The sequence below is a fragment of the Phyllobates terribilis genome, unplaced genomic scaffold (genome assembly GCF_046119375.1).
Source record: "Phyllobates terribilis strain yellow unplaced genomic scaffold, ASM4611937v1 Scaffold_3__8_contigs__length_932513732, whole genome shotgun sequence".
Lineage (NCBI taxonomy): Eukaryota > Metazoa > Chordata > Amphibia > Anura > Dendrobatidae > Phyllobates > Phyllobates terribilis.
Genome location: NW_027362763.1, coordinates 107,220,033 through 107,243,838, shown reverse-complemented (window position 1 = coordinate 107,243,838; position 23,806 = coordinate 107,220,033). Strand labels below are relative to the sequence as shown.

The 23,806-nt window shown below is 39.9% G+C and overlaps 1 protein-coding gene across 5 annotated transcripts in view; it reads left to right on the top strand.

Moving 5' to 3' along the window:
• CD2AP (CD2 associated protein) overlaps positions 1 to 23,806 on the top strand; it is an 84,813-nt gene that overhangs the window by 48,040 nt on the left and 12,967 nt on the right. For 3 of the 5 annotated variants that reach the window (XM_073674100.1, XM_073674102.1, XM_073674104.1), the window contains 5 exons: positions 8,958 to 9,052; positions 9,401 to 9,499; positions 9,709 to 9,745; positions 13,142 to 13,207; positions 15,621 to 15,780. In XM_073674100.1, coding sequence (XP_073530201.1) covers positions 8,958 to 9,052; positions 9,401 to 9,499; positions 9,709 to 9,745; positions 13,142 to 13,207; positions 15,621 to 15,780 — 457 coding nt within the window. The remainder of the gene's footprint in view (positions 1 to 8,957; positions 9,053 to 9,400; positions 9,500 to 9,708; positions 9,746 to 13,141; positions 13,208 to 15,620; positions 15,781 to 23,806) is intronic. The other 2 variants (XM_073674101.1, XM_073674103.1) reach the window with 2 other exon arrangements.

Here is a 23,806-nt window from a genome sequence, read left to right as displayed (position 1 = left end):
AGATTTTATCGTGTATTGAACATGGTAAATAATAATAAAAAACCCATTGTAGAATTGCACTTTTTTTGCAATTTTACTGCACTTCACATTTTCCAGTACACTATGTGGCCCTCGTACGGCCATTTTGCTGGAAAAATAAAAAAGCTATGGCTCTTGGAAGAAGGGGAGGTAAAAAACGAAAAGCAGAAAATCGCCCGGGAATGAAGGGGGTAAAAACAAACTGTCTGTGGCTTCCATTCTTCAATTAAAAAAAAAAAAAAAGAAAAGCGGACAACCACAGACTGATTGATTGATTTATTAAAGGTGTGGTCTGTCCTTGGGGCCAAAGTCCGCAGTCACTCTATGTGACTACAGACTTATGAATCTCCACAGTGCACGCTGTCAGGATTCTCTGGTGCAGGGCTCGTGACCGCAGGTATGTGATTTGCATAGATACTTGTCACATGCCAACTAGACATGTGCAGCCTCCCTCAATGCAAGTGAATTGAGCAAGGCAGGACACGACTAGTTGGAATGTGGCGAGAAGTATGCAAATCGCGTACCTGCAGTACATTGACCACCTGGAGAATCCGGACAGCGCGCACTGTGCGTTCTGTGAGGATTCACAAGCCTGCAGTCATAACGCCTTATTAAATATGGACATTATTGTTAATATTGTCCATATCGGGCAAAAGGATCTGAAAAGAATTTCCAGGTTGTGGGATCTCTCTCCTCTTCCGTGTCTTGATTGCAGCTGGAATATTGGGGCACAGATCATAGACTGGTCTGATTTGAAGTGACTTGGAAAGATCCGCAACCTTTTTGATTGTAGCAATACCTAATGTAATGTGCCAGTCTTACATACACGCCATCCATAGCTCAAAGTGGTAGAAGCCGGTATTAAGGGGGAGAGTGAGTGTAGAGAAGTCGTCTGCCATGAGGTGAAACTTCATGCAGCTTTGTCATTGTTCAGATTATGACCCGTGTGTGAATCTCGCTCTGCTGGTTTATTGCCTCAAACATAAGTGTCAGTCAAGTATCCGGTGCTGATAGGAAAAGCTAATCTGAAATTATGTATCTGAAGAAAACCGTTGTCCAGAACTAGAGCTGGAGGTGAATTCTGGAACACTGAAGAAAATCATAGCCATAGGAAAAAATGGTCTGCAATGCAGGATTTTTATAGAAGAAGATTCCTGTGTAACTGATGAGTTGTGTTTATCTTGAAATAATTTGTAAAAAATGTAAATTATATACTGTATGTACAAGAATAACTACTATAATACCGCCCCCTATGTACAATAATAACTACTATAATACTGCCCCCTATGTACAAGAATATAACTACTATAATACTGCCCCTTATGTACAAGAATATAACTACTATAATACTGCCCCCTATGTACAAGAATATAACTACTATAATACTGCCTCCTATGTACAAGAATATAACTACTATAATACTGCTCCTATGTACAAGAATATAACTACTATAATACTGCCTCCTATGTACAAGAATATAACTACTATAATACTGCCCCTATGTACAAGAATATAACTACTATAATACTGCCCTCTATGTATAAGAATATAACTGCTATAATACTGCTCCCTGTGTACAAGAATATAACTACTATAATACTGCCCTCTATGTATAAGAATATAACTACTATAATACTGCCCCTATGTACAAGAATATAACTACTATAATACTGCTCCTATGTACAAGAATATAACTACTATAATACTGCTCCTATGTACAAGAATATAACTACTATAATACTGTCCCTATATACAAGAATATAACTACTATAATACTACCCCCTATGTACAAGAATATAACTACTATAATACTGCCCCTATGTACAAGAATATAACTACTATAATACTGCTCCTATGTACAAGAATATAGCTACTATAATACTGCCCCTATGTACAAGAATATAACTACTCTAATACTGCTCCTATGTACAAGAATATAACTACTATAATACTGCCCCTATGTATAAGACTATAACTACTATAATACTGCCCCCTATGTACAAGAATATAACTGATAGAATACTGCCCCTATGTACAAGAATATAACTACTCTAATACTGCTCCTATATACAAGAATATAACTACTATAATACTGCCCCCTATGTACAAGAATATAACTGCTATAATACTGCCCCTATGTACAAGAATATAACTACTATAATACTGCCCCCTATGTACAAGAATATAACTACTATAATACTGCTCCCTGTGTACAAGAATATAACTACTATAATACTGCCTCCTATGTACAAGAATATAACTGCTATAATACTGCTCCCTGTGTACAAGAATATAACTACTATAATACTGCCCTCTATGTATAAGAATATAACTACTATAATACTGCCCCTATGTACAAGAATATAACTACTATAATACTGCTCCTATGTACAAGAATATAACTACTATAATACTGCTCCTATGTACAAGAATATAGCTACTATAATACTGCCCCTATGTACAAGAATATAACTACTCTAATACTGCTCCTATGTACAAGAATATAACTACTATAATACTGCCCCTATGTATAAGACTATAACTACTATAATACTGCCCCCTATGTACAAGAATATAACTGCTATAATACTGCCCCTATGTACAAGAATATAACTACTCTAATACTGCTCCTATATACAAGAATATAACTACTATAATACTGCCCCCTATGTACAAGAATATAACTGCTATAATACTGCCCCTATGTACAAGAATATAACTACTATAATACTGCCCCTATGTACAAGAATATAACTACTATAATACTGCCTCCTATGTACAAGAATATAACTACTATAATACTGCCTCCTATGTACAAGATTATAACTACTATAATACTGCCTCCTATGTACAAGAATATAACTGCTATAATACTGCTCCCTGTGTACAAGAATATAACTACTATAATACTGCTCCTATGTACAAGAATATAACTACTATAATACTGCTCCTATGTACAAGAATATAACTACTATAATACTGTCCCTATATACAAGAATATAACTATTATAATACTGCCCCCTATGTACAAGACTAGAACTACTATAATACTGCTCCTATGTACAAGAATATAACTACTATAATACTGCCCTCTATGTATAAGAATATAACTACTATAATACTGCCCCTATGTACAAGAATATAACTACTATAATACTGCTCCTATGTACAAGAATATAACTACTATAATACTGTCCCTATATACAAGAATATAACTACTATAATACTGCCCCTATGTTCAAGAATATAACTACTATAATACTGCCCCCTATGTACAAGAATATAACTACTATAATACTGCCCCCTATGTACAAGAATATAACTACTATAATACTGCCCCCTATGTACAAGAATATAACTACTATAATACTGCCCCCTATGTACAAGAATATAACTACTATAATACTGCCCCCTATGTACAAGAATATAACTACTATAATACTGCCCCCTATGTACAAGAATATAACTACTATAATACTGCCCCCTATGTACAAGAATATAACTACTATAATACTGCCCCCTATGTACAAGAATATAACTACTATAATACTGCTCCTATGTACATGAATATAACTACTATAATACTGCCCCTATGTACAAGAATATAACTACTATAATACTGCCCCCTATGTACAAGAATATAACTACTATAATACTGCCCCCTATGTACAAGAATATAACTACTATAATACTGCTCCCTATGTACAAAAATATAACTACTATAATACTGCCCCCTATGTACAAGAATATAACTACTATAATACTGCCCCCTATGTACAAGAATATAACTAATATAATACTGCCCCTATGTACAAGAATATAACTACTATAATACTGCTCCTATATACAGTTATATGAAAAAGTTTGGCCACCCCTATTAATCTTAAGCTTAATGTTTTATAAAAATTGGTGTTTTTGCAACAGCTATTTCAGTTTGATATATGTAATAACTGTTGGACACAGTAATGTTTCTGCCTTGAAATGAGGTTTATTGTACTAACAGAAAATGTGCAATCTGCATTCAAACAAAATTTGACAGGTGCATAAGTATGGGCACCTCACCAGAAAAGTGACATTAATATTTAGTAGATCCTCCTTTTGCAAAAATAACAGCCTCTAGTCGCTTCCTGTAGCTTTTAATGAGTTCCTGGATCCTGGATGAAGGTATTTTTGACGATTCCTCTTTACAAAACAATTCCAGTTCAGTAAAGTTTGATGGTCGCCGAGCATGGACAGCTCTCTTCAAATGATCCCACAGATGTTCAATGATATTCAGGTCTGGGGAAAGGGATGGCCATTCCAGAACATTGTAATTGTTCCTCTGCATGAATGCCTGAGTAGATTTGGAGCGGTGTTTTGGATCATTGTCTTGCTGAAAGATCCATCCCCTGCGTAACTTCAACTTTATCACTGATTCTTGAACATTATTGTCAAGAATCTGCTGATACTGAGTGGAATCCATGCGTCCCTCAACTTTAACAAGATTCCCGGTGCCGGCTTTGGCCTCACAGCTCCAGAGCATGATGGAACCTCCACCAAATTTTACTGTGGGTAGCAAGTGTTTTTCTTGGAATGCTGTGTTTTTTTGCCGCCATGCATAACGCCTTTTTGTATGACCAAACAACTCAATCTTGGTTTCATCAGTCCACAGGACCTTCTTCCAAAAAGAAATTGGATTCTCCAAATGTGCTTTTGCATACCTCAGCCGACTCTGTTTGTGGCGTGCTTGCAGAAACGGCTTCTTTCACATCACTCTCCCATACAGCTTCTCCTTGTGCAAAGTGCGTTGTATAGTTGACCGATGCACAGTGACACCATCTGCAGCAAGTTGATGCTGCAGCTCTCTGGAGGTGGTCTGAGGATTGTCCTTGACTGATCTCACCATTCTTCTTCTCTGCCTTTCTTATGTTTTTCTTGGCCTGCCACTTCTGGCCTTAACAAGAACTGTCCCTGTGTTCTTCCATTTCCTTACTATGTTCCTCACAGTGGAAACTGACAGGTTAAATCTCTGAGACAGCTTTTTGTATCCTTCCCCTGAACAACTATGTTGAATAATCTTTGTTTTCAGATCATTTGACAGTTGTTTTGAGGAGCCCATGATGCCACTCTTCAGAGGAGATTCAAACAGGAGAACAACTTGCAAGTGGCCACTTTAAGTAGCTTTTCTCATGATTGCATACACCTGGCTATGAAGTTCAAAGCTCAATGAGGTTACAAAACCAAAAAAAAGTGCTTTAGTAAGTCAGTAAAAAGTAGGTAGGAGTATTTAAAACAAGAAAATTATAAGGGTGCCCATACTTATGCACCTGTCAAATTTTGTTTGAATGCAGATTGCACATTTTCTGTTAGTACAATAAACCTCATTTCAAGGCAGAAACATTACTGTGTCCAACAGTTATTACATATATCAAACTGAAATAGCTGTTGCAAAAACACCAATTTTTTTATAAAACATTAAGCTTAAGATTAATAGGGGTGCCCAAACTTTTTCATATAACTGTACAAGAATATAATTACTATAATACTGTCCCTATGTACAAGAATATAACTACTATAATACTGCCCCCGATGTGCAAGAATATAACTACTATAATACTGCCCCCGATGTGCAAGAATATAACTACTATAATACTGCCCCCTATGTACAAGAATATAACTACTATAATACTGCCCCTATGTACAAGAATATAACTACTATAATACTGCTCCTATGTACAAGAATATAACTACTATAATACTGCTCCTTTGTACAAGAATATAACTACTATAATACTGCCCCCTATGTACAAGAATATAACTACTATAATACTGCTCCTATTTACAAGAATATAACTACTATAATACTGCTCCTATGTACAAGAATACAACTACTATAATACTGCCCCTATATACAAGAATATAACTACTATAATACTCTCCCTATGTACAAGAATATAACTACTATAATGCTGTTCCTATGTACGAGAATATAACTACTATAATGCTGTTCCTATGTACGAGAATATAACTACTATAATACTGTTCCTATGTACGAGAATATAACTACTATAATACTGCTCCTATGTACAAGAATATAACTACTATAATACTGCCCCTATGTACAAGAATATAACTACTATAATACTGCTCCTATGTACAAGAATATAACTACTATAATACTGCTCCTATGTACAAGAATATAACTACTATAATACTGCCCCCTATGTACAAGAATATAACTACTATAATACTGCTCCTATGTACAAGAATATAACTACTATAATACTGCTCCTATGTACAAGAATATAACTACTATAATACTGCCCCCTATGTACAAGAATATAACTACTATAATACTGCCCCTATATGCAAGAATATAACTACTATAATACTGCTCCTATGTACAAGAATATAACTACTATAATACTGTTCCTATGTACGAGAATATAACTACTATAATGTTGCCCCCTATGTACAAGAATATAACTACTATAATACTGCTCCTATGTACGAGATTATAACTACTATAATGCTGCCCCCTATGTACAAGAATATAACTACTATAATACTGCCCCTATGTACAAGAATATAACTACTATAATACTGCTCCTATGTACAAGAATATAACTACTATAATACTGCCCCCTATGTACAAGAATATAACTACTATAATACTGCCCCTATATGCAAGAATATGACTACTATAATACTGCTCCTTTGTACAAGAATATAACTACTATAATACTGTTCCTATGTACGAGAATATAACTACTATAATGCTGCCCCCTATGTACGAGAATATAACTACTATAATACTGTCCCTATGTACAAGAATATAACTACTATAATACTGCTCCTATGTGCAAGAATATAACTACTATAATACTGCTCCTATGTGCAAGAATATAACTACTATAATACTGCTCCTATGTACAAGAATATAACTACTATAATACTGTTCCTATGTACGAGAATATAACTACTATAATGCTGCCCCCTATGTACAAGATTTATACAGTGCCTTGAAAAAGTTTTCATAGTCCGTGAACTTTTCCACATTTTTTCACATTACACCACCAACTTAAATGTATTTCATTGGGATTTTATATGATAGCAACACAAAGTATTAAGTATTTGTGAAGTGTAAAGGAAATAATACATGGTATTCTAAATATTTTAAAATATAAATCTGAAAATTGTGACGTGCATTTGTATTCAACCCCCTGTAGCCTGATACCCTTAAATATATGCCTGAGTGACAAGTTGCCTTCAGAAGTCACATAATTAGTAAATTGCATCCATTTGCATGTAATATATTCTCAGTTTTTCTGTGAAGGCCTCAGCGGTTTGTGTGAGCACATTGGGAATCAAACATCATCATGAAAACCAAGGAGCCCACCAGACAGGTCAGGGATAAGTTTTGGAGAAGATTAAAGCAGGGTTAGGTTATTTAAAAAAAAAACAAAAAAAAAAAAAACCCCAGGCGCTGAACATCTCATGGAGCACTGTTCAATCCATCATTCTAAAATGGTAGTAGTATAGCACAACTGCAATCCTACCACAAGATTGCCGTCCACGTAAACTTGTGTCCCAAAGAAGGAGAGCAGTAGTGATGAGCTAGTATGTTCGGTTAACCCTTTCGCCGAGTATACTCGGCCGAGCACCGAGTATTTATAGCATGCTCGAGCTTTAAGTTTTCCTCACTCCATGACCATGATTTGCGTCTATTTGGCAGATTTAATACATGTGAGGAATGCCTGTTTTTCCAGCTTTCGTCACATGTATTAAATCTGTCAAACAGTTGCAAATCATGGTCACCGAGCGACGAAAACGTAAAGCCCGAGCATGCTATAAATACTCGATGCTCGGCCGAATATACTCGGCGAAAGGGTTAACCGAACATACTCGCTCAACACTAGAGAGCACTAATTAAAGAAGCAGACAAGAGGCCCATGGTCACTGGAGGAGCTGTAGAGATCCACATGTCAAGTGGAAAGAATTTGTACACACGACAACCATAAGACTTTTATACTCCACAAATCTGGCCTTTATGGAAAAGTGGCAAGCAGAAAGAATGTTTTGAAATCAAGCCATAGGAAGCCCCGTTTGTAGCTTGCAAAAATCCATGTAGGGGAGACAGTGAGCACGTGGAAGAAGGTGCTGTGGTCAGATGTGACCAAGGTAGTACTTTTTGGACTAAATTCAAAACTCTGTGTGTGGTGGAAACTAGCACTGAAAACACCATCCCCAGCATCAAACATGGTGGCAGCATTCTGCTGTGGGGAGACTTTTCTTCAGCGGGGATGCTGGTCAGAGGTGATTTTAAGATGGATGGAGCTAAATACAGGGAAAATCTGGAGGGAAAACTTGTTAGAGGCTGCAAAAAGTTCTTCCAGCAGGACAACGACCCTAAACATATGGCCAGAGCTACAATGGGGGGTTTAGATCAGAGCATATTTATGTGTGTGAACGGCCCAGTCACAGTTCAGACCGAAATCCCAGAGAGAATCTGTGACAAGACTTGAAAACTGCTGAGCGAGAGCGAGTGTGCAAAGAAGAAGGGGCTAAAATGTCACCTCTAGGTGTGCAAAGCTGGTAGAGACCGACCCCAAAAGACTGCAGCAGTAATTGCAGTGAAAGGTGGTCCTACAAAGTATTGGCTCAGGGGTGGAATACATATGCACGCCACACTTTTCAGATTTATATTTTTAAAATATTTAGAAAACCCTGTATCATTTCCTTTACACTTCACAAATACTTGCTGCTTTGTGTTGGTGTCACATAAAATACATTTAAGTTTATGGGTGTATCGTGAAAGAATCTGGAAAAGATCATGGGGTATGAAGACTTTTTTAAGGCACTGTACATGGCTGAATGTGATCTATAGATATTCTATTGATTTATAGTTAGATCTGATGCGATTTTCTAATTCTCATTCTAATTCTTTTTTATTTTCACAGCCAAAGAGTCGTGCCGGGCGCTGTATAACTACGATGGGAACAGTGACGACGAGCTTAGTTTCAAAGAAGGAGACATCATCCACCTGATTAGTAAGGTAAGTTTCTGACCCTAGATTTCAAGAGTGTCGAGGAGCCGTACTTTTCTCCATCCGATCCCTTAATCCTGAGCGGATACAATTAGCGTACTCGCTGAGAATATAGCAGCGATTGAAAGGCGACCCCTGAGGATAAGTTATGGTGGAGTGTGGGTGAAATGCGTGGAAGTCCTGCAGTAATCAATGTGATTCTGTAAGTGAAGTGCACCCTCAGGCTCGGACTGGCCCGTTGGGGGACACGAGAAACCCCCTTTGGGCCCCTAGAATCAATGTCACTGGAGGGCCATTGTCAACACAGTCTGGCGCTGTGCACACTTATGACCATATAACTGCATGTTGTGTCCTTAGGATGGAGGAGATCCCGGCTGGTGGAGAGGCGAGCTCAACGGAAAGGAAGGAGTATTTCCTGACAACTTTGCTGCTATAATCCAAGATACTGAGAAGGAAGTAAGTGGAGCCGTGCTACATTAATTACATAGGAAAGATATAAAATATGTTCTCATATAATAGTCACTTATTGCTGGACGTAGTTGTAATAGCACTTTTGCCTGTCTGCAGTACCCTGGGCTGACACTAGGGGGAGATGTTTGTATTGCTTCTGGGGCTCTATGGTACTTACGAGTCTTGCGTTTATGTATTTTTTTATATTCTTACAGAAGCCAAAGAAGCCACCGCCTCCTATAAAAAGTCCGGGTATGTAGCACCCTTGTAGTAGTGTAAATCTTTGGATGTGCCTGTTCTGTGTTATACTATTCAGTGCTGTGCAAGTGAATGGGAGATTGCAGCAGGATCCACAATTCAGGGCGATATAGCACTATCTGTGCTTGCATCAGTACTGTCTGTAATTATTTAATTTATAGAGGAGTACCACCATATGTGCTCACTTCTTTCATAGGGAGCACTATTCTCTGTACCTATGTTATATATACAGGATTTGATGGGTTAAGTATAAATATAGTTTACAAGGAAAGACTCAGAACAAGTATTGTGGGTGGAGAGTAAAGGAAAGAGTGCAAACTTAATTTACAAAAGAGAGCGAGTACTATCTGTACCTAGAATACGGGAAAAGTGGGCTGTCTATGCCAACATCATTTGTAAGGAGAGACTGGTAAAGAGTGCTATCTGTGCCCATAATCTTTACATGGAGAGACCGGAAACAAGTACTGTCTGTACCTAACATCATTTATATGGAGAGACAGGAAACAAGTACTTTCTGTACCAAACATAATTTACATGGAGAGACCGGAAACAAGGACTGTCTGTACCAAACATAATTTACATGGAGAGACAGGAAACGAGTACTGTCTGTACCTAACATAATTTACATGGAGAGACTGGAAACAAGGACTGTCTGTACCTAACATAATTTACATGGAGAGACAGGAAACAAGGACTGTCTGTACCTAACATAATTTACATGGAGAGACCGGAAACAAGGACTGTCTGTACCTAACATAATTTACATGGAGAGACAGGAAACAAGGACTGTCTGTACCTAACATAATTTACATGGAGAGACAGGAAACAAGGACTGTCTGTACCTAACATAATTTACATGGAGAGACTGGAAACAAGGACTGTCTGTACCTAACATAATTTACATGGAGAGACAGGAAACAAGGACTGTCTGTACCTAACATAATTTACATGGAGAGACCGGAAACAAGGACTGTCTGTACCTAACATAATTTACATGGAGAGACAGGAAACAAGGACTGTCTGTACCGAACATAATTTACATGGAGAGACCGGAAACAAGGACTGTCTGTACCTAACATAATTTACATGGAGAGACAGGAAACAAGGACTGTCTGTACGTAACATAATTTACATGGAGAGACAGGAAACAAGGACTGTCTGTACCGAACATAATTTACATGGAGAGACCGGAAACAAGGACTGTCTGTACCTAACATAATTTACATGGAGAGACAGGATACAAGGACTGTCTGTACGTAACATAATTTACATGGAGAGACAGGAAACAAGGACTGTCTGTACCTAACATAATTTACATGGAGAGACAGGAAACAAGGACTGTCTGTACCTAACATAATTTACATGGAGAGACCGGAAACAAGGACTGTCTGTACCTAACATAATTTACATGGAGAGACAGGAAACAAGGACTGTCTGTACCTAACATAATTTACATGGAGAGACAGGAAACAAGGACTGTCTGTACCTAACATAATTTACATGGAGAGACAGGAAACAAGGACTGTCTGTACCTAACATAATTTACATGGAGAGACCGGAAACAAGGACTGTCTGTACCTAACATAATTTACATGGAGAGACAGGAAACAAGGACTGTCTGTACCTAACATAATTTACATGGAGAGACCGGAAACAAGGACTGTCTGTACCTAACATAATTTACATGGAGAGACTGGAAACGAGTACTTTCTGTACCAAACATAATTTATATGGAGAGACCGGAAACAAGGACTGTCTGTACCTAACATAATTTACATGGAGAGACAGGAAACGAGTACTGTCTGTACCTAGCATAATTTACATGGAGAGACCGGAAACAAGTACTGTCTGTACCAAACATAATTTATATGGAGAGACAGGAAACAAGTACTGTCTGTACCTAACATAATTTACATGGAGAGACAGGAAACGAGTACTGTCTGTACCTAGCATAATTTACATGGAGAGACAGGAAACAAGTACTGTCTGTACCTAACATAATTTACATGGAGAGACCGGAAACAAGGACTGTCTGTACCTAACATAATTTACATGGAGAGACAGGAAACAAGGACTGTCTGTACGTAACATAATTTACATGGAGAGACAGGAAACAAGGACTGTCTGTACCTAACATAATTTACATGGAGAGACAGGAAACAAGGACTGTCTGTACCTAACATAATTTACATGGAGAGACCGGAAACAAGGACTGTCTGTACCTAACATAATTTACATGGAGAGACAGGAAACAAGGACTGTCTGTACCTAACATAATTTACATGGAGAGACCGGAAACAAGGACTGTCTGTACCTAACATAATTTACATGGAGAGACTGGAAACGAGTACTTTCTGTACCAAACATAATTTATATGGAGAGACCGGAAACAAGGACTGTCTGTACCTAACATAATTTACATGGAGAGACAGGAAACGAGTACTGTCTGTACCTAGCATAATTTACATGGAGAGACCGGAAACAAGTACTGTCTGTACCAAACATAATTTATATGGAGAGACAGGAAACAAGTACTGTCTGTACCTAACATAATTTACATGGAGAGACAGGAAACGAGTACTGTCTGTACCTAGCATAATTTACATGGAGAGACAGGAAACGAGTACTGTCTGTACCTAGCATAATTTACATGGAGAGACAGGAAACAAGTACTGTCTGTACCTAACATAATTTACATGGAGAGACAGGAAACGAGTACTGTCTGTACCTAACATAATTTACATGGAGAGACAGGAAACGAGTACTGTCTGTACCTAGCATAATTTACATGGAGAGACAGGAAACAAGTACTGTCTGTACCTAACATAATTTACATGGAGAGACAGGAAACAAGTACTGTCTGTACTTAAGTTGCATGGAAAGATGGGGAAAGAGCTTGATCTTCCCTGTTTCTCCAAATGATAGTTACAGATAGTGCTATTTCCCTGTCTCTTGTAAACGATAAAGGCACAGGTAGTACTGCCTCTCAGTTTCTTCTTTCAAATAATGTAGCCACAGATGTTACCGCCCCTTGATTGCTGCCAGCAAACGATGTATTACAGTCTGTGCCTACACCATTTGTTTACGAGGAAGCCGCGTAGTCCGAGCCTGTTACATTGTATGAGGGTGGACAGGAGTTAGTATTTTCTTTTTCCATTATCTGGCGGTTTTCGCTTACATTCTTGTAGGCAGAATTCCTTACTCCTCGCAGCCGGGCCATCACAGACCTGTAATAACAGACGTGCCGGGCTCTGGGCCTTTTGGGTTTTCCTTCTGCTGTTCCCATGTCGATGTGAATGGGGCATATTTCTCATATTATTCGGGCACAAGGATTAGGACTGCATTGTGGAGTGAAGGACAAAGTGTAAGGATCTTCTGTTCTCATCCCAGTAGTGCCAAAGCCGGAGCTTCGTCTATCAGAGAGACGGTTCACTCCACCAAAACCAGAGGAGAAAGGTGAGAGCCGGATAACCATCCCCGGTATATTCCCTCATAGTCTGCTCACAATCCAAGCAGCATTAATATTCTGGAGAGCACAGGCGCGTCCCCTCGTGGGGCTCTCGCTGCTGCCTCAGATCCTCAGAATTAATACTAATTTTCCAGGGTTAATTGGGTCAGAGCTTCTGAGTGGTTTTGATTTGATATTATAATGAATTGTAATTTTGCTTCTTGATTTTTACTTTATTATTTAGAGTAAAGTCTCAATCTAAAAAAAAAAAAAAAAAAAAAAAAAAAAACTTTTTAAAACTTTTTTTTTTTTTTAACTACCGTACGTAATAGATTATCTTGATAGCTAATTGAAAATTAAATAGCACACGCTATCAATTGATATTTGGGATATACACTCATGGCCCAAAATGTTGGCACCCATGAAATTGTCCCAGAAAATTATTGCCATTACACATCATCTTTTTTTCTACACGTTTATTTCATTGGTGTGTATTGAAACGACACAAAAAAAAACAGTGAAAAAAGGCAAATTGGACATAATTTCACACAACCCCAAAAATGGCCCGGAGAAAATTGTTGGCACCTTCAGCTTAATATTTGGTTGCACTCCCTTTGGAATAAATAACTGCGATCAATGGCTTCCTATAACCATCAGCTTCTTACACCTCTCAGCTGGAATCTTCGACTCTTCTTTTACAAACTGCTCCAGGTCTCTCATATGTGAAGACGTCTTCTCCCAACAACAATTTTTTGACCTCTCTACAGGTGATCAATGAGATTTAGATCTGGACTCATTGATGCCTCTTCAGAACTCTCCAGCACTTTCTTTCCATCCATTTCTGGGGGCTTCTTGAAGTATGGTTGGGGTCATTGTCCTGCTGAAACACCCATGACCTAGGATGCATACCTAACTTTCTGACACTGTGCTCTACATTGCCACCCAAAATCCTTTGGTAATCTTCAGATTTCATGATGCCTTGCACACATCAGGGCACCCAGTGTCAGAGGCAGAAAAACAACCCCAACACATCTTTGAACCACCATCGTATTTGACTGTAGGTAGTGTGTTCTTTTCCTTGTAGGACTCCTTCCGTTTTCAGTAAACCGTAGAATGATGTGCTTTACCAAAAAGCTCTATTTTGGTCTCGTCTGTCCACAAGACCCACAAGGATTTTGGCTTACTCACGTACATTTTAGCAAACTGCAGTCTAGCTTTTTTATGTCTGTCTCAGCAGTGAGATCCTCCGGGGTCTCCTGCCTTGGCGTTAAATTTCATTCAAATGTCGACGATAGTTCGCGCTGACACTGATGCATCCTGAGTCTGCAGGACAGCTTGAACTTCTTTGGAACGTGATTGGGGCTCCTTATCCACCATCCGGACTAACTAAACTTCTTAATTATGTTGCGCACTGTGGACAAAAGAACATCAAGATCTCTGGAGATGGACTTGTAACCTTGAGATTGCTGATATTTTTCAACAATTTTGGTCCAGTCCTCAGACAGTTCTCTTCTCCTCTTTCTGTTCTCCATGCTTAGTGTGGCACACAGACACACAATGCAAAGATTGAGTCAACTTCTCCCCTTTTTATCTGGTTTCAGGTGTGATTTTTCATATTGCCCACACCTGTTACTTGCCACAGGTGAGTTGGAACGAGCATCACATGCTTAAAACAAAGTTATTTACCCACAATTTTGGAAAGATGCCAAGAATTTTGGTCGGACCATTTTTGGGGTTGTGTGTGAAATTATGTCCAATTTGCCTTTATTTTTCTGTTTCCTTGTGTTGTTCCAATACTCACAAAGGAAATAAACATTTGTATAACAAAACAAGTGTAATTGCAATAATTTTTCTGGGAGACATTTTTCATTTTCTGCAACAATTTCAAGGGCGCCAACACTTTCGGCCATGAGTGTATACATAATTTTTTTTTCTGATTGAGAGTCCCAAACTTCGGGTATATAAATTAGATTCTGGTTACATGAAGCCACCACTAGAGGGGGCTCTCGCCACACTGTTATACATGGAATTGACTATTGCAGTATGCAGTGAGCTCCCTCTAGTGGCTGCTGCTGGTATCCTTCATCTTAATCTTTTGTGAATCTGTCTGTGCAGGGGATTACGAGCTTTGTATAAGAAAAACAAAGTTCTGCCTGCTTTACAGTACACTAAGAACTTGACACCGAATGTGTTATATGTACACCCATTAGAGAACACCTTCCAAAATGTAAATGCCTCAACTGTTGGCTGATCTCCGATGGTCCTCCTTGCAGAAAGGAGAAAGCCGCTGCCAGATGACTTTCCTCGCTGCTGCAATGTAATGTTACATGGTGCCCATTAATAATGGACTTGACTTTTTGCATCCAACGCATTTAATGTTCCCACTGAAGCCGGTCTGATCTTTACATCACCTCATTACAGATGAAAAGCCATCTCTGGAATATAAGCCTTCCAAGCCAGCCGCTCCTCAGGTACCTCCCAAGAAGCCCATACTTCTTAATAAGACGAATAGCTTAGTGAAGCCAGCCAGTATCCCACCCAAGCGACCGGAAAAGCCAGCGTTCTCCACTCCTCCATCCAAGTAAGTGAATTCTAGGCTGGATCCCAGAGCTGCACAGGTCACGTAGTAAGATGCTGCTTCTCCTGTACAGGATATAAAGGGCCCTGCCCTCCAGGTTACAAGCTTAGCATCATTCTGTTCATTTCAAGATTCATCCCTTGTGCAGCTGCTCTACTTAGCATCAAAATTATGATTTCATCCCTGAGGAAATAAAATAAATGTCCAACTATTACTTTCCTGGGCTACTTCAACATAAACAGTATGTGTATAGCAGATCCTGTACTGATCCTGAGTTACATCCTGTATTATACTCCAGAGCTGCACTCACTATTCTGCTGGTGCAGTTACTGTGTACATACATTACTGATCCTGAGTCATATACTGTATTATACTCCAGAGCTGCACTCACTATTCTGCTGGTGCAGTCACTGTGTACATACATTACATTACTGATCCTGTACTGATCCTGAGTTACATCCTGTATTATACTCCGGAGCTGCACTCACTATTCTGCTGGTGCAGTCACTGTGTACATGCATTAGATTACTGATCCTGAGTTACATCCTGTATTATACTCCAGAGCTGCACTCACTATTCTGCTGGTGCAGTCACTGTGTACATACATTACTGATCCTGTACTGATCCTGAGTTACATCCTGTATTATACTCCGGAGCTGCACTCACTATTCTGCTGGTGCAGTCACTGTGTACATACATTACATTACTGATCCTGAGTTACATCCTGTATTATACTCCGGAGCTGCACTCACTATTCTGCTGGTGCAGTCACTGTGTACATACATTAGATTACTGATCCTGAGTTACATCCTGTATTATACTCCGGAGCTGCACTCACTATTCTGCTGGTGCAGTCACTGTGTACATACATTACATTACTGATCCTGTACTGATCCTGAGTTACATCCTGTATTATACTGCAGAGCTGCACTCACTATTCTGCTGGTGCAGTCACTGTGTACATACATTACATTACTGATCCCGGGTTACATCCTGTATTATACTCCAGAGCTGTACTCGCTTATCTGCTGGTGCAGTCACTGTGTACATACATTACATTACTGATCCTGTACTGATCAGGAGTTACCTCATGTATTATACCCCAGAGCTGCACTCACTATTCTGCTGGTGCAGTCACTGTGTACATACATTACATTACTGATCCTGGGTTACATCCTGTATTATACTCCAGAGCTGCACTCACTATTCTGGTGGTGCAGTCACTGTGTACATACATTACATTACTGGTCCTGTACTGATCCTGAGTTACATCCTGTATTATACTCCAGAGCTGCACTCCCTATTCTGCTGGTGCAGTCACTGTGTACATACATTACATTACTGATCCTGTACTGATCCTGAGTCATATCCTGTATTATACTCCAGAGCTGCACTCACTATTCTGCTGGTGCAGTCACTGTGTACATACATTACATTACTGATCCTGTACTGATCCTGAGTCATATCCTGTATTATACTCCAGAGCTGCACTCACTATTCTGCTGGTGCAGTCACTGTGTACATACATTACATTACTGATCCTGAGTTACATCCTGTATTATACTCCAGAGCTGCACTCACTATTCTGCTGGTGCAGTCACTGTGTACATACATTACATTACTGATCCTGTACTGATCCTGAGTTACATCCTGTATTATACTCCAGAGCTGCACTCACTATTCTGCTGGTGCAGTCACTGTGTACATACATTACATTACTGATCCTGTACTGATCCTGAGTTACATCCTGTATTATACTCCAGAGCTGCACTCACTATTCTGCTGGTGCAGTCACTGTGTACATACATTACATTACTGATCCTGTACTGATCCTGAGTTACATCCTGTATTATACTCCAGAGCTGCACTCACTATTCTGCTGGTGCAGTCACTGTGTACATACATTACATTACTGATCCTGTACTGATCCTGAGTTACATCCTGTATTATACTCCAGAGCTGCACTCACTATTCTGCTGGTGCAGTCACTGTGTACATATATTACATTACTGATCCCGGGTTACATCCTGTATTATACTCCAGAGCTGCACTCACTATTCTGCTGGTGCAGTCACTGTGTACATACATTACTGATCCTGAGTCATATCCTGTCTTATACCCCAGAGCTGCACTCACTATTCTGCTGGTGCAGTCACTGTGTACATACATTACATTACTGATCCTGAGTTACATCCTGTATTATACTCCAGAGCTGCACTCACTATTCTGCTGGTGCAGTCACTGTGTACATACATTACATTACTGGTCCTGGACTGATCCTGAGTTACATCCTGTATTATACTCCAGAGCTGCACTCACCATTCTGCTGGTGCAGTCACTGTGTACATACATTACATTACTGATCCTGAGTCATATCCTTTATTATACTCCAGAGCTGCACTCACTATTCTGCTGGTGCAGTCACTGTGTACATACATTACAGTACTGATCCTGAGTCATATCCTGTATTATACTCCAGAGCTGCACTCACTATTCTGCTGGTGCAGTCACTGTGTACATACATTACATTACTGATCCTGAGTTACATCCTGTATTATACCCCAGAGCTGCACTCACTATTCTGCTGGTGCAGTCACTGTGTACATACATTACATTACTGATCCTGAGTCATATCCTTTATTATACTCCAGAGCTGCACTCCCTATTCTGCTGGTGCAGTCACTGTGTACATACATTACATTACTGATCCTGAGTTACATCCTGTATTATACCCCAGAGCTGCACTCACTATTCTGCTGGTGGAGTCACTGTGTACATACATTACATTACTGATCCTGAGTTATATCCTGTATTATACCCCAGAGCTGCACTCACTATTCTGCTGGTGGAGTCACTGTGTACATACATTACATTACTGATCCTGTACTGATCCTGAGTTACATCCTGTATTATACTCCAGAGCTGCACTCACTATTCTGCTGGTGCAGTCACTGTGTACATACATTACTGATCCTGTACTGATCAGGAGTTACCTCATGTATTATACTCCAGAGCTGCACTCACTATTCTGCTGGTGGAGTCACTGTGTACATACATTACATTACTGATCCTGAGTCATATCCTGTCTTATACCCCAGAGCTGCACTCAGTATTCTGCTGGTGCAGTCACTGTGTACATACATTACATTACTGATCCTGTACTGATGCTGAGTCATATCCTGTATTATACTCCAGAGCTGCACTCACTATTCTGCTGGTGCAGCCACTGTGTACATACATTACATTACTGATCCTGAGTTACATCCTGTATTATACTCCAGAGCTGCACTCACTATTCTGCTGGTGCAGTCACTGTGTACATACATTACATTTCTGATCCTGAATTACATCCTGTATTATACCCCAGAGCTGCACTCACTATTCTGCTGGTGCAGTCACGGTGTACATACATTACATTACTGATCCTAAGTTACATCCTGTATTATACTCCAGAGCTGCACTCACTATTCTGCTGGTGCAGTCACTGTGTACATACATTACATTTCTGATCCTGAATTACATCCTGTATAATACTCCAGAGCTGCACTCACTATTCTGCTGGTGGAGTCACTGTGTACATACATTACATTACTGATCCTGTACTGATCCTGAGTCATATCCTGTATTATACTCCAGAGCTGCACTCACTATTCTGCTGGTGCAGTCACTGTGCACATACATTACATTACTGATCCTGTACTGATCCTGAGTTACATCCTGTATTATACTCCAGAGCTGCACTCACTATTCTGCTGGTGCAGTCACTGTATACATACATTACATTTCTGATCCTGAATTACATCCTGTATAATACTCCAGAGCTGCACTCACTATTCTGCTGGTGGAGTCACTGTGTACATACATTACATTACTGATCCTGTACTGATCCTGAGTTACCTCCTGTATTATACTCCAGAGCTGCACTCACTATTCTGCTGGTGCAGTCACTGTGTACATACATTACATTACTGATCCTGTACTGATCCTGAGTTACATCCTGTATTATACTCCAGAGCTGCACTCACTATTCTGCTGGTGCAGTCACTGTGTACATACATTACATTACTGATCCTGTACTGATCCTGAGTTACATCCTGTATTATACTCCAGAGCTGCACTCACTATTCTACTGGTGGAGTCACCGTGTACATACATTACATTACTGATCCTGAGTTATATCCTGTATTATACCCCAGAGCTGCACTCACTATTCTGCTGGTGGAGTCACAGTGTACATACATTACATTACTGATCCTGAATTACATTCTGTATTATACCCCAGAGCTGCACTCACTATTCTGCTGGTGCAGTCACTGTGTACATACATTACATTACTGATCCTGAGTTACATCCTGTATTATACTCCAGAGCTGCACTCACTATTCTGCTGGTGGAGTCACAGTGTACATATATTACATTACTGATCCTGGGTTACATCCTGTATTATACTCCGGAGCTGCACTCACAATTCTGCTGGTGCAGTCTCTGTGTACATATATTACATTACTGATCCTGTACTGATCCTGAGTTACATCCTGTATTATACCCCAGAGCTGCACTCACTATTCTGCTGGTGCAGTCACTGTGTACATACATTACATTACTGATCCTGAGTTACATCCAGTATTATACTCCAGAGCTGCACTCACTATTCTGCTGGTGCAGTCACTGTGTACATACATTACATTACTGATCCTGAGTTACATCCTGTATTATACTCCAGAGCTGCACTCACTATTCTGCTGGTGCATTCACTGTGTACATACATTACATTACTGATCCTGTACTGATCCTGAGTTACATCCTGTATTATACTCCAGAGCTGCACTCACTATTCTGCTGGTGCAGTCACTGTGTACATACATTACATTACTGATCCCGGGTTACATCCTGTATTATACTCCAGAGCTGCACTCACTATTCTGCTGGTGCAGTCACTGTGTACATACATTACTGATCCTGTACTGATCAGGAGTTACCTCATGTATTATACTCCAGAGCTGCACTCACTATTCTGCTGGTGCAGTTACTGTGTACATACATTACTGATCCTGAGTCATATACTGTATTATACTCCAGAGCTGCACTCACTATTCTGCTGGTGCAGTCACTGTGTACATACATTACATTACTGATCCTGTACTGATCCTGAGTTACATCCTGTATTATACTCCGGAGCTGCACTCACTATTCTGCTGGTGCAGTCACTGTGTACATGCATTAGATTACTGATCCTGAGTTACATCCTGTATTATACTCCAGAGCTGCACTCACTATTCTGCTGGTGCAGTCACTGTGTACATACATTACTGATCCTGTACTGATCCTGAGTTACATCCTGTATTATACTCCGGAGCTGCACTCACTATTCTGCTGGTGCAGTCACTGTGTACATACATTACATTACTGATCCTGAGTTACATCCTGTATTATACTCCGGAGCTGCACTCACTATTCTGCTGGTGCAGTCACTGTGTACATACATTAGATTACTGATCCTGAGTTACATCCTGTATTATACTCCAGAGCTGCACTCACTATTCTGCTGGTGCAGTCACTGTGTACATACATTACATTACTGATCCTGAGTTACATCCTGTATTATACTGCAGAGCTGCACTCACTATTCTGCTGGTGCAGTCACTGTGTACATACATTACATTACTGATCCCGGGTTACATCCTGTATTATACTCCAGAGCTGTACTCACTTATCTGCTGGTGCAGTCACTGTGTACATACATTACATTACTGATCCTGTACTGATCAGGAGTTACCTCATGTATTATACCCCAGAGCTGCACTCACTATTCTGCTGGTGCAGTCACTGTGTACATACATTACATTACTGATCCTGGGTTACATCCTGTATTATACTCCAGAGCTGCACTCACTATTCTGGTGGTGCAGTCACTGTGTACATACATTACATTACTGGTCCTGTACTGATCCTGAGTTACATCCTGTATTATACTCCAGAGCTGCACTCACTATTCTGCTGGTGCAGTCACTGTGTACATACATTACATTACTGATCCTGTACTGATCCTGAGTCATATCCTGTATTATACTCCAGAGCTGCACTCACTATTCTGCTGGTGCAGTCACTGTGTACATACATTACATTACTGATCCTGTACTGATCCTGAGTCATATCCTGTATTATACTCCAGAGCTGCACTCACTATTCTGCTGGTGCAGTCACTGTGTACATACATTACATTACTGATCCTGAGTTACATCCTGTATTATACTCCAGAGCTGCACTCACTATTCTGCTGGTGCAGTCACTGTGTACATACATTACATTACTGATCCTGTACTGATCCTGAGTTACATCCTGTATTATACTCCAGAGCTGCACTCACTATTCTGCTGGTGCAGTCACTGTGTACATACATTACATTACTGATCCTGTACTGATCCTGAGTTACATCCTGTATTATACTCCAGAGCTGCACTCACTATTCTGCTGGTGCAGTCACTGTGTACATACATTACATTACTGATCCTGTACTGATCCTGAGTTACATCCTGTATTATACTCCAGAGCTGCACTCACTATTCTGCTGGTGCAGTCACTGTGTACATACATTACATTACTGATCCTGAGTTACATCCTGTATTATACTCCAGAGCTGCACTCACTATTCTGCTGGTGCTGTCACTGTGTACATACATTACAGTACTGATCCTGAGTTACATCCTGTATTATACTCCAGAGCTGCACTCACTATTCTGCTGGTGCAGTCACTGTGTACATACATTACATTACTGATCCTGTACTGATCCTGAGTTACATCCTGTATTATACTCCAGAGCTGCACTCACTATTCTGCTGGTGCAGTCACTGTGTACATACATTACATTACTGGTCCTGTACTGATCCTGAGTTACATCCTGTATTATACTCCAGAGCTGCACTCACCATTCTGCTGGTGCAGTCACTGTGTACATACATTACATTACTGATCCTGAGTCATATCCTTTATTATACTCCAGAGCTGCACTCACTATTCTGCTGGTGCAGTCACTGTGTACATACATTACAGTACTGATCCTGAGTCATATCCTGTATTATACTCCAGAGCTGCACTCACTATTCTGCTGGTGCAGTCACTGTGTACATACATTACATTACTGATCCTGAGTTACATCCTGTATTATACCCCAGAGCTGCACTCACTATTCTGCTGGTGCAGTCACTGTGTACATACATTACATTACTGATCCTGAGTCATATCCTTTATTATACTCCAGAGCTGCACTCACTATTCTGCTGGTGCAGTCACTGTGTACATACATTACATTACTGATCCTGAGTTACATCCTGTATTATACTCCAGAGCTGCACTCACTATTCTGCTGGTGCAGTCACTGTGTACATACATTACATTACTGATCCTGTACTGATCCTGAGTTACATCCTGTATTATACTCCAGAGCTGCACTCACTATTCTGCTGGTGCAGTCACTGTGTACATACATTACATTACTGATCCTGTACTGATCCTGAGTTACATCCTGTATTATACTCCAGAGCTGCACTCACTATTCTGCTGGTGCAGTCACTGTGTACATACATTACATTACTGGTCCTGTACTGATCCTGAGTTACATCCTGTATTATACTCCAGAGCTGCACTCACCATTCTGCTGGTGCAGTCACTGTGTACATACATTACATTACTGATCCTGAGTCATATCCTTTATTATACTCCAGAGCTGCACTCCCTATTCTGCTGGTGCAGTCACTGTGTACATACATTACATTACTGATCCTGAGTTACATCCTGTATTATACCCCAGAGCTGCACTCACTATTCTGCTGGTGGAGTCACTGTGTACATACATTACATTACTGATCCTGAGTTATATCCTGTATTATACCCCAGAGCTGCACTCACTATTCTGCTGGTGGAGTCACTGTGTACATACATTACATTACTGATCCTGTACTGATCCTGAGTTACATCCTGTATTATACTCCAGAGCTGCACTCACTATTCTGCTGGTGCAGTCACTGTGTA